Source organism: Lipotes vexillifer, unplaced genomic scaffold, assembly GCF_000442215.2.
Source record: "Lipotes vexillifer unplaced genomic scaffold, Lipotes_vexillifer_v1.1 scaffold1934, whole genome shotgun sequence".
NCBI classification, from domain to species: domain Eukaryota; kingdom Metazoa; phylum Chordata; class Mammalia; order Artiodactyla; family Lipotidae; genus Lipotes; species Lipotes vexillifer.
In genome coordinates this window covers 57,923-70,897 of record NW_006791881.1, presented here as the reverse complement: position 1 = coordinate 70,897, position 12,975 = coordinate 57,923, and the positions used below count along the sequence as shown (strand labels likewise).

The 12,975-nt window shown below is 42.7% G+C and overlaps 1 protein-coding gene across 1 annotated transcript in view; it reads right to left on the bottom strand.

Annotated features, from left to right (window-relative positions):
- Positions 1-12,975, bottom strand: part of GPD1L (glycerol-3-phosphate dehydrogenase 1 like) — a 57,977-nt gene that overhangs the window by 16,805 nt on the left and 28,197 nt on the right. The window contains exon 5 of the mRNA XM_007464915.1: positions 4,854-4,966. Within this exon, the coding sequence (XP_007464977.1) occupies positions 4,854-4,966 (113 nt within the window). The remainder of the gene's footprint in view (positions 1-4,853; positions 4,967-12,975) is intronic.

The following is a 12,975-nucleotide window of genomic DNA, read 5'->3' as shown; positions in this document are numbered from 1 at the left end:
GAGCCTCTGTGGCACAGGTAATGGGTGTATCTTCCAATCTACTCTCCTCTTCTTCCTGAGTCCTAGAGTTCCTGATTTTCATGCAAGTATGTGGCCACCCAGAGAGAGGGGGAAATTTCCCAACCTCCCCTGCAGCAGGTACAGTCACACAATTAAGTACAAACTGCCCATTAAGATGAAGCCAAAGTGTAACACTGTGACTCCCAGAACCTGCCTTAAAAGACAGCTGCCACATGCCCTTTATCCTTTTTTTCACCCTGCTGCCTGGAAGGCAGATGTGATGGTTGGAGCTCTGGTCACCATCTTGGAATACAAGTACAAGTACAAGTGCCATACCTCGTGAGCTGGAAGGAGCCTGGGTCCCTGAGAATTCGGTGGAATGGGGTTGTCATATGGATTCAGGATTTTTACACAAGAAAGAGATAAACTTCTACCTTGCTTAGCCACTAATTTTTTAAACATTGTTTGTGAAACTAAATCTGGTTTTAGTGCACAAGTTTATTTATTATTTATTTATATAAATTTATTTTTTATTTTTGGCTGTGTTGGGTCTTTATTGCTGCACATAGGCTTTCTCTAGTTGCAGTGAGTGGGGGCTACTCCTCGTTGCGGTGTGTGGACTAATTGTGGTGGCTTCTCTTGTTGTGGAGCATGGGCTCTAGGCGTGGGCTTCAGTAATTGTGGCGCACAGGCTCAGTAGTGGCACAGGGCTTAGTTGCTCTGCGGCACGTGGGATCTTTCAGACCAGGGCTCGAACCTGTGTCCCTTGCTTTGGCAGGTGGATTCCTAACCACTATACCACCAGGGAAGTCCCAGCCACTATTATTTTGGGTCTCTGTTAATGAAACTTAATCCTGATAAAGTATTTATTAAAAATAACATAGGTTGAGGACTTCCCTGTGACGCAGTGGTTAAGAATCTGCCTGCCAATGCAGGGGACAGGGGTCTGAGCCCTGGTTTGGGAAGATCTCACATGCCGCGGGGCAACTAAGCCCGTGTGCCACTACTTAGCCCGCGTACCACAATTACTGAGCCTGCGTGCCACAACTACTGAAGCTTGCGTGCCTAGAGCCCGTGCTCCACAACAATAGAAGCCACCGCAATAAGCCTGCACACCGCAATGAAGAGTAGACCCCGCGCTCCACAACTACAGAAAGCCCTCGTGCAGCAACGAAGACCCAATGCAGGCAAAAATAAATAAATTAATTAAATAAAAAAAATAACATAGGTTGAGCTGTACACTTATGGTTTCTGTACTTTTCTATATGAAGTATCTCTTAAACTTTACATTAAAACAAAAATTCACTGCTAGTGAAAGAAGCCAGACACAGAAGAGTACATATTGCAAACTCCATTATAAAAATTCTATAGTGTACAAAAGCAGATCAGTGGCTGCTGGCTTGGGAGAGAGGGGTGAACTATAAAAAGACATATACGTGGGCTTCCCTGGTGGCGCAGTGGTTAAGAATCCGCCTGCCAATGCAGGGGACACAGGTAAGCCCTGATCCAGGGAGATCGCACGTGCCGCGGAGCAACTAAGCCCGTGCGCCACAACTACTGAGCCTGCGCTCTAGAGCTCGCGAGCCACAACTACTGAGCCTGTGTGCCACAACTACTGAAGCCCATGTGCCTAGAGCCCATGCTCCGCAACAAGAGAAGCCACTGCAATGAGAAGCCCACGCACCACAACGAAGAGAAGCCCCCGTTCACGGCAACTAGAGAAAGCCCACGTGTAGCAACAAAGACCCAACGCAGCCAAAAATAAATAAATAAATTTACCAAAAAAAGACATACAGAATTGTTTGGGGTGATGGAAATGTTCTGTATTGTGGTGATGATTTTCAGGGTATATACAGCCAACTGTTAAAACCCACTGCATTACATATTTAACTGAATGCAGTTTAACATACACAAATTATGCCTAAATAAAGTTGATATTTAAAAAGGAATACTCCCATAGTGATTAAGAGATTAATTTGGCTAAGAGGTGAAGGACATTCTGAAGCAGTAAGATGCACTGGTACAACATGATTTTGCATTTTGCATTTTCTTTTTCTTTTATCCTTGTAAGGAGCTGTTATCTTTCTTCCTCCTTTTTTTTTTTTTTTTTTTGGCAAGTCAAATGCCATCATGTTTTTGAGCACACAAAAAAGTGTACTTCAGAAATTTTTTTAGTGTGAAGATTACTAAAGGTTGTTAATGTGGAAAAAAAAACATACAAAAAAGTGCATATATGTGTGTAACTGAATCACTTTGTCGTACAGCAGAAATTAACACAACATTGTAAATCAACTATACTTCAATTAAATAATTTTTTTAAAAAAAGTAAAACATAAACTGCTTGAACAGTAAGATCCAGTTTTTGTTTTAAAAAGGGGACCTAACAAATGTGTACTTGCTGAAAAGACTGGCAGGGGAGACAACAAACATTAATAGTGATTATCTCAGGATGTAGGGACTGTCTATCAGTCATTTTCACTTTCTTCTCTACACCTCTCTGTTGTTTGAAACCACCTTTTATAATCAGGAAGAAAACAACAAAATGATTAATTACGTAATCAAAGAAACACATGCCCACTTTCCCTGGTTGGGCAGGCTCTAGCAAGGGAGGGCTTCATTTCATTCAACTGCCTGGACACCAACCAGAAAAGTCAGATCGTCCAAAGTAACAAAAGAACACTGGACTGAATCTTAAAATCCATCATCACATTCTGACCGTGCTAATATTTGCTAAGTTTGAGTCATTTACTCTTTATTTTTTTTTAATTAAATTTTTTTATACAGCTGGTTGAGTCATTTACTCTTTGGCTCTCTTATCTCCTTATCTGTCCAATGGGATAGTTAGACTCAATTACTGCCAAAGCACCTGTTTCTCAGTTTTCAAAACCCCCAGCTCTGATGCAAGCCAGCAGCAGTGATGGTAATTGATCCTGTTTTAAAGGAAAGCCAGGGGACGGATGATAAATGGTCCTCAACCCCCATCTGCCTCTGCCCCCCACGAACCACTCTATCATGGGTAGCGGGAGGCTTCCTGCCAACAGACATGAAAAGCCATGCTCAGTTCAGACACAGGACCAGCATGTGGTCCCATCAGCAGAAACTTCTCCAGAGCCCTCAATCTAGACTCTATCTTCTCCCCTTGCTCCTTTGTTCTGGGCGGGTTCTCACAGCTTCCCCATCGACCACCGAAAATAACCCAGTCACTTTAAGACAGCTCTGGCACACACAGACCATGCTGAGCAATTAGGCCTTCATGGTGCCACTGCTGGCGAGTTGTCATTAGTTTAATGAAGGACTATTAAAAACACATAAAAATCTCAACCAACAAAAATAAACAACACAGCCAAAGCCAGCATCTTAAATGTATAGCAGGCCGTGTGCAATGTGAGAATCTCCCACCAGCATTCAAAAAGATGGACTGGGGCTTCCCTGGTGGCGCAGTGGTTGAGAGTCCGCCTGCCGATGCAGGGGACACGGGTTCGTGCCCCGGTCCGGGAAGATCCCACATGCCGCGGAGTGGCCTGGCCCGTGAGCCATGGCCGCTGAGCCTGCGCGTCCGGAGCCTGTGCTCCGCAACGGGAGGGGCCACAACAGTGAGAGGCCCAAAAGATGGACTGCCTGGGAGCCCAAGTCTTTCGTCGGCTTCAATTTTAAAAATTCTCATTGTATGGAGACGTGACCACATATACACACATGATATTAATTCTACAAAGTGGTTTTCAATTCTGACCAGGAAAAAAGGTGTACACTTTGGAGAAAGCATGGGAAGGCACTCTTTGGACTGGTCTCCCCTGCATTCTTTTGATCTTTGCAATTTTCACCTGACAAAGTGAGGCGAATGCCAGATTACTTAATTTCCTACCCATGGTGCTCAAATTCCTGAAAGGCCGCTTCTGCTACACAAGAAATTACTCAAGTGACTCAAAGGGGTTATCCATTCACATGGAAGCTCTGTATTTTTCCTTTCTTTTTTTTTTCTTTTGAGATGTGGCAGCTAAGGCAGCTCTGATTCCAAGGGGAGAAGGATAAGAAGATGCAGCCCAGCTTCCCGTGGGCTGTTCCCCATAGTCAGGATAGAGGGACCCCAACCACGACTTTTTTTTTTTTTTTTTTTTTGGGTTATGCGGGCCTCTCACTGTTGTGGCCTCTCCCATTTGCGGAGCACAGGCTCCGGACGCGCAGGCTCAGTGGCCATGGCTCACGGGCCCAGCCGCTCCGCGGCACGCCAACCACGACTTTTAAAGGCAGAGGGGAATAAGCCAGGAGCCCAAGACCAAGTGCGGGAACTTCCCTTGACCCTCCCAAGCCACTAGCCAATAGAAGCTGGTTCTTTAATCTGTCTGATCTTTTCCCTTTACAGGCACAGATAAAGCTGTTCTTAGAAAGACCTGTCAGCAGCAGATTGTTTTTTTCCTTCAAAAACAACAACCAACCACACCATCAAAGCAATAGAGTAGCATCATTCAGTGGGGCCAAGCTCCTCTTCCTGCTCAAGACAGTACGTAGGAGAAATGTATAAATTAATAGAATACTTCACTCCCAGGTCAGACTCCACAATCAAAGTAGTCCCTGGCTTTCCAAATGTTAATGCTGTCCATTTCCCAAAGAACAAAACCCCACCCTTCTCCCAGATTTACAAATAAAAGCCAACCATGAGTGAGAGAGGAAATCTAACCGCCAAGGAAAGGCTGGGGCAAAGCAGGAAGTGATAAACAAGGCTGCCAATTCACTATTCTCCCCAGAAGTACGTGCACTGAACACAGAGGCCATTCTTCAGGACTGGCTGCAATGACGCTAGCAGTGGCCCTGTGTGATCACTCCTCCTGTGAGCAGAAATATCAAGGCTGCTTTACCTTCAGAGCACCGCACAGTTCAACCGTGTCTGCGTCATCCACCACTGTAATTCGAAAATTTGGAGTCTGCAGAAGTTCTTTGAAGAGAAGGCCGTTCTCTATTACCTTGCTGCCTATTGAAAGGTTAGAAAAAAGGAAATTAGTAACAGCCTCTCATCTTAATTTTTGCATCTAACACAGTTTAAAATGATGTCTTTTTTATTACAAAAATAACATATTTTCCTGATAGGAAATTTTGGAGAGTCATAGGACTAGAAATAGAAAATTAAAATATTCCACAATCCCACCACAGGATCATTAACAATTTGGCATACATCTTTAACTTACTGAAATAGGAATACACATAGTTTTTCTCAAAATTGAGAACAACAGGGCTTCCCTGGTGGCACAGTGGTTGGGAGTCCACCTGCCAATGCAGGGGAACGCGGGTTCGAGCCCTGGTCCGGGAGGATCCCACATGCTGCAGAGCAACTAAGCCTGTGTGCCACAACTACTGAAGCCCACAGGCCTAGAGCTCGTGCTCTGCAACAAGAGAGGCCACTGCAATGAGAAGCCCGCACACCACAACGAAGAGTAGCTCCCGCTCACCATAACTAGAGAAAGCCCGCAAGCAGCAACAAACACCCAACACAGCCAAAAATAAATAAATTAAAAAAAAAAAAATTGAGAACAACATATGTGACTTCATAATCTGCTTTCCCCCATTTATGGCAGGAATAATTTTCAGTGACATCATACACTTTCTACATTACTTTAAATGGCTGCTTTGTATTTTACTGCATACATGCATTATATTTTATCTAAGCATCTTTCTATTATTTGATATCTAAAACTGTTGCAACTTTTTGCTACCATACATACTTATAAGCTCCTTCCAGGGGAGGAAAGTACATCCCTTTCTACCAGCATTTGGCTTGACCAGAGGATGTGCCTGGACTCAAAGAGGGTGGGACAGATTTCCCCACCCCTTGACCTTGGGCTTAGTCATGTGACTGGCTTTGGTCAATGGGACATTAATAGACCTGACATAGTGGAGGCCTGAAGCCTATTTGTGCAGCAGTAGGGCTGGTTCCCTTGTCCCTCTGCCTTCACTGTGAGAATACATCCTGGCTGGCCCATTGGACTCTACAGGAAGATGAGACAAAGGAGCAGAACGACCCCAGCTTTGATCTGCCAGCCTCCAGCGGACCCACAGCTAACCCGTGTGTTAGCTGTGCTTATTTTGGATGCCACTGAGAATCTGGGTTTGTTTGTTACTTAGCATCACTATGGCAACAAGAGAACTGATACAATATCAACAAACATGTTCCTGACAACTGTGGAAGACGGAAATGCATTCATAGGGTCCTCATTTTTGTTCTGGTTGTATCCCCTCCCTTGGGACCGTGCTTAGAATGACAGAGGATCAGTACTTTTCACATTATTTTTTTGGTTAGCGACTTTCAGTTCAAAACAAAAATAAAACTTTACACATAGAGCCTGATGTGAGATCTGCTCTGGCTGGTGGGATGCGGGGTGGCGCTCTGCTCTGGGAGGGCTCCAGAAATCAGGATAAAATTCACCAGCCAAGACCTAGCTCCCACGTGATGATCTCCACACAGAGCCTGGGGACTATGGCACTTTGGCCCTCCCTGCCTCGAGGTTCTCAAGCCTATTCCCAAGCTTGTTTTCACATTACAATCACCCAGGATCTTTAAAAACACCAAAGTCTGGCCAAACCCCAGACCCATTAAATTACAAGCTCTGGGGTGGAGCAGGCATCACTAATTTCTGAAGCTCCCCGGGTGACTCCAATGGGCAGACAAATTGGCAAACCTCTGATTTAACCTCCTCTAGCCTCATGAGTAAAACACTATGGCACACTCAGGACTGTCTGAGGTTAAATAGGAATCAGGTGTGAAAACAGCCTAGGCTCACAACGATCACACAAAGGTCTATATAATAATAAAAGATAGCTGATACTTACATGCCTATGACTGATTTGCCCCATTGACAGACAGGAGGCCAGAGAGGTTTACCAAGTTGCCCTAGGTCACACAGCTAGTAGGAGGCAGAGCCCCAATTCTAACCTAGTTGCTCTGGCTCCAGGGCCCGCACTCCCTCTCTACACTATGTTCCTCTCAGGGGTGGCAAAAGAGAAGATAAACAAGCAACAAACATCATAATCAGAACTATGGTCTTCCAATGCAGGAAAGAAAAAGAGGATTGTCAACAATCAAAATTACACCCAGAAGTAATATAATGTCAAAATGATCCAGGGGAGAGTGGAAAGAGGGTGGGAAACAGGTGAAATAAGGCCAGCCAGCAGTTAATCATTACTAAAGATGGGCAGTGGTGTCATGATACTGTTCTCCCTACTTCTGTTTGGTTTAAGGAAATTTGCCATCATATAATAAAATGTTATGTTTTTATTTTAACATCTTTATTGGAGTATAATTGCTTTACAATGGTATGTTAGTTTTAGCTTTACAACAAAATGAATCAGTTATATATATACATGTTCCCATATCTCTTCCCGCTTGCGTCTCCCTCCCTCCCACCCTCCCTATCCCACCCCTCCAGGCGGTCACAAAGCACCGAGCTGATCTCCCTGTGCTATGTGGCTGCTTCCCACTAGCTATCTACCTTACGTTTGGTAGTGTATATATGTCCATGCCTCTCTCTCGCTTTGTCACAGTTTACCCTTCCCCATCCTCATATCCTCAAGTCCATTCTCTAGTAAGTCTGTGTCTTTATTCCCGTTTCACCCCTAGGTTCTTCATGACATTTTTTTCCTTAAATTCCATATATATGTGTTAGCATACGGTATTTGTCCTTCTCTTTCTGACTTACTTCACTCTGTATGACAGACTCTAGATCTATCCACCTCATTACAAATAGCTCAATTTCGTTTCTTTTTATGGCTGAGTAATATTCCATTGTATATATGTGCCACATCTTCTTTATCCATTCATCCGACGACGGGCACTTAGGTTGTTTCCATCTCCGGGCTATTGTATAGAGCTGCAATGAACATTTTGGTACATGCTTCTTTTTGAATTATGGTTTTCTCAGGGTATATATGCCTAGTAGTGGCATTGCTGGGTCATATGGTAGTTCTATTTGTAGTTTTTTAAGGAACCTCCATACTGTTCTCCACAGTGACTGTATCAATTTACATTCCCACCAACAGTGTAAGAGGGTTCCCTTTTCTCTACACCCTCTCCAGCATTTATTGTTTCTAGATTTTTTGATGATGGCCATTCTGACTGGTGTGAGATGATATCTCATTGTAGTTTTGATTTGCATTTCTCTAATGATTAGTGATGTTGAGCATTCTTTCATGTGTTTGTTGGCAGTCTGTATATCTTCTTTGGAGAAATGTCTATTTAGGTCTTCTGCCCATTTTTGGATTGGGTTGTCTGTTTTTTTGTTATTGAGCTGCATGAACTGCTTATAAATTTTGGAGATTACTCCTTTGTCAGTTGCTTCATTTGCACATATTTTCTCCCATTCTGAGGGTTGTCTTTGGGTCTTGTTTATGGTTTCCTTTGCTGTGCAAAAGCTTTGGAGTTTCATTAGGTCGCATTCGTTTATTTTAAAGTATTTTAAAATACTTACACCGATACTTAGAAACAAATTTTCAGGACCTCCCTGGTGATCCAGTGGTTAAGAATCCGTGCTTCCAATGCAGGGGTTACGGGTTCGATCCCTAGTCGGGTAACTAAGATCCCGCATGCCGTGCTGTGCGGCCCCAAAATAAACAACAACAAAAAAAGAGACACATTTTCTATTCTACAGGCATTGCTATGATGTCATTTAGCCGAGTTCTCCTCTGTCCAAATATTAGAAGTATGTCTGCTTGAGCAAACTGTCCTCTTCCTTTTTTAAACAGTCCTCTAGACCAGCAGCACCAGTTCATCACCTGGGTTGGGCAAACCAGCCCCGGTCTCACATTGTGATGTTATTCCTGTCTTTTTCCTCTGTCCTCACCGCCACGGCCACTGCCTGGTGCCTCTGACACGAGGGAGGCTCACAAGCGGTACGGACAGGCCCTCACTCCTCCCACTCGAGCCACTTTAATCCAACCATCAGCAGCTGACACATGGCAGGGAGAAGACTGTTCTCCATTTGCCACTGATACAAGGTAGCAACTGTTGGTGCCTCTGTGGCTGCAAATTACACATGGTGTCCATTAGATAGGTGAGCTTGATTTACAGCAATCTTATATTTTCTCAAATTCACCTTTTATTTATTTTTATTCTTTTCCATTATGGATGGAATATATTATATATTGAATATAGTTCCCTGTGCTTTACAGTAGAACCTTGTTGCTTATCTATTTTATGTATAGTAGTTTGTATCTGCTAATCCCAACCCCACCCCCTTTCCTCTTTGGTAACCACTGTTTTCTATGTCTGTGAGTCTGTTTCTGTTTCGTAAATAAGTTCATTTGCATCATATTTTAGACTCCACATATAAGTGATATCACATGATATTTGTCTTTGTCCAACTCACTTCACTTAGTATGATAATCTCTAGATCCATTCATGTTGCTGCAAATGGCATTATCAAATGTACCTTTTAAATTTTTAGATCTTTTATTGTTTTAAATCATGGATAAGAAAGCACTAACTGTATTATTATTACCAGTCATAAGCAGTGATGCAGCAAGCAGGGACCCATGGCACCTGGTCCAGAACAGGGAAGGCCCATCAGCCACGTGGAAGGGCTCCCCAAACTCAATATGAACCAAAAGACAGGAAAATCCCACTTCTCTTCCACACCAAGTTTTGGAGATAACCAACCTATTTAATAAGACTCCTTCAAAACCCTCATCTCAGTCTGTAATTCCCTATTGTTTGTGTACCTAGAAGCTCCTTCTGTATAGAAGGGGCTTATGAATCCTTGACATTTAGCATCATGACTGATCCATAACAGACTTTGAACAATATTTGTGGGTTGAGTGGAAGTCTCGGACTCTTTGAAGTCAGTCCCAAGAAGGAAGGGAGTTCTCACCACAAGGGGGTGCCGCAGTTCCCCATGCTCGTTAGTATTTTTACCAGACACTGAAAATGCCATCTTCCTCCTCCTCCACAGAAGCCTCAAGTGGACTAAGATTTCTGAATCTGTCATAATTAAGTGAGTTGGCTGCTAATGTCATCAAGAAAGGAGACCTGGATAACCAAAGCACAACGATCAAATCCGGAAAATTTAACGTTGACACAATCATCTAACTACAACCCATATTCAAATCTCCCCCATTACCCCAGTGTTGCCTTTATGGCAACCAGGATCCAGCCCAGGATCCTGCGCTGCACTTAGTGGTCAGGTCTCTCTAGACTTCTCCTTTAGCCTTTCAATATCTTCTATGACACGAACATTTTTCAAGAGTGCGGACCAGTTGTTTTGTACCAATGTCCCTTCCTTTGGGCTTGTCTGATATTTCCTCACAATTAAATTCAGATAAAATAAGAAAATTTTTAAAATATCACTTTCCTGTTCTATCTTACTTTCAACAGTTAATTTAATTCAGGTCACTCTTACCAGCCATGGACCAACCCACAGAGAAGGCAGTAAAAGCACTGGGTAAACAGAAGCCAGAGGAAGAGATGTAACTTCTGTGCATTTGTCTGTGTTACACACCAAAAAAGTCTAATGCACCCAAATGGGAGAAACAAGGCCAAGAGGCATGTAAAAATCCTAGCTAAAATCTACAGGTTTTATTTTTATTTTTTTGGCTGCGTCAGGTCTTAGTTGTGGCACGTGGGATCTTTCGTTGCAGCGTGGGCTCTTTGTTGTGGCTCACAGGCTTCTTTCTAGTTATGGTGTGCAGGTTTTCTCTCTCTAGTTGTGGTGTGTGGGCTCCAGGGAACGTGGGCTCTGTAGTTTGTGGCACACAGGCTCTCTCATTGCGGCGTGAGCTCAGTAGTTGTGGCACGTGGGCTTAGTTGCCCCCGGCACGTGGGATCTTAGTTCCCCGACCAGGGATTGAACCCGCATCCCCTGCATTGGAAGGCAGATTCTTTACCACTGGACCACCAGGGAAGTCCCTCAAATCTACAGTTTTGAATCAAGGATTGGAGAAGTCTCAACCCTATAGAATGATTGGTGTAACCAGCCAATCCTAACCAACTGATTAGCAAATTGATTACTGGCAAATAGGATTGAGCTGGAACAACTAGTTAACAATTATTTTTGAAAAATAAAAGTAATTACATAACAATTTGACAGGCTACATTTAAAGCACAGATGAATAAAAGAACTAACTATGAAAGCATAAAACCTATATACAGACTAGCATACATATGAAAATTTTTTTTTTCTGGAAGGATACATAGGAACTGCTAACAGTGATTCTCTTTGGGAAGAGGGAATAGGTGGGAAATTACAATCTTAATTCTAATTTATACCTCCTTGTACTGCTTGAATTTTCTTACCTGTGACTACATTGCTCTTGTAAATATCAACCTGGGTAATGTTATTATAGGTCATTTTGTTTTCCTCCTTTTACTATTTGTGATACCTCTCCTCTCCAAAATTAGTTCCCCCCCCCAAAAAAAATTTTTTTAAGTGCCCAGATAAATGGATTGTCAACAGAATGCGGCGCAACTATGAAGATGTATGCTGATAGAAGTAAATGAAACAACTATAAAAGAGTATATAACAACTACAGCCGTAGTTTGCCACAAATAGAAAAAAATAATGAAATTTGAATGAAATTAAAAATGGTTTTTGTAAGTCAGAGAAAGACAAATATCATATGATACTGCTTATATGTAGAACCTAAAAAAAATGGTATGAACGAACTTATTTACAAAACAGAAATAGAGTCACAGACATAGAAAACAAACTTATGGTTACCATGGGGGAAGGCAGGGGGAGGGATAAATTAGGAGTTTGGAATTGACATATGCACACTAGTACATATAAAATAGATAACTAATAAGGGCCTACATATAGAGCACTGGGAACTCTACTCAATACTCTGTAATTACGTATATGGGAAAAGAATCTAAAAAAGAGTAGATATGTGGGTAAGTATGACTGATTCACTTTGCTGTACAGCAGAACCTAACACAACACTGTAAATCAACTATACTCCAATAAAAATTTTAAAGAAATTAAAAAAAAATGGTTTTCTTTTGATTATCTCTATTTTCCACTGTAATCAGAGAACGTCTGTACAACAGAGCTTCCTTTAACAAAGCTGCCAAGGAGAAATGATTCACATTGCTGGTGTGTTTGACAAGGGTGGAAGTAAGTTCTGGAGTGGTAGGTAAACTTAAATACACTTTTGCAAAGCACCTGCAAACCCAACAGCATTACCCTTCTATGAGTCCTATAATATGGGCACTTGGGAATTCCAAAGCCCTTTTTAAAAGAAACAAATATTTTCACAACACCAATGTGTAAGACTAGGAAGAGCTTTCTGTTTCAAGAAACAGGAGACCCAAGTTCACACCTGGGTTCTATATTAGCTGTGTGACCTTGGGGCAGGTAACTTACTCTCTGGGCCTTGGGCTTATTCACCTGAAAGTGGGGATCATTCCCATTAATTGCTAGATCTCCTTGGAATCTAATGAGGATCCAGATCCTGGCATTTGTGAGTAAAGAAAAGCTGGGTTTCCCTTATAAGAAGAGGTACCAGAGAACTTGCTTTCCCTGATCCCACTCCCCAACCCCCATGTAAGAAGGCAGCTGTCTGCAAGCCAGAAAGAGAGCCCTCATCATAGAAAAGTGTTGGTTAAACCTTAATCTTAGACTTTCTAGCCTTCAGAACTGTAATAAATAAATTCCTGTTGTTTAAAAAAAAAAAAGAAAAGAAAAGAAAAGCTGGGTTTCTAAGGCCCCACCATGGATGTAACCACCTGCTTCTTGGTACAAGTACCCTTGCGTTTTTGTGTTTAACCTCGATAATGCGTTACTGGATCACAGCAGGTCAACATGGTCTCCTTGGCTTTACTTTCACTCCAGAGGTTACTGAAACGCTTCAGTCCCACAGAATGGCCTCCTACATAAAATTCCCACCCCACCGAATGTCCACCCCAAGAATGTTAAGGGCAGGAGGGAAGAGTCCACTACAGAAAATTCCAGAAATGGAAAGTGTGCCTGTTAAGACACCCAACGTCCCTTCCCCAGG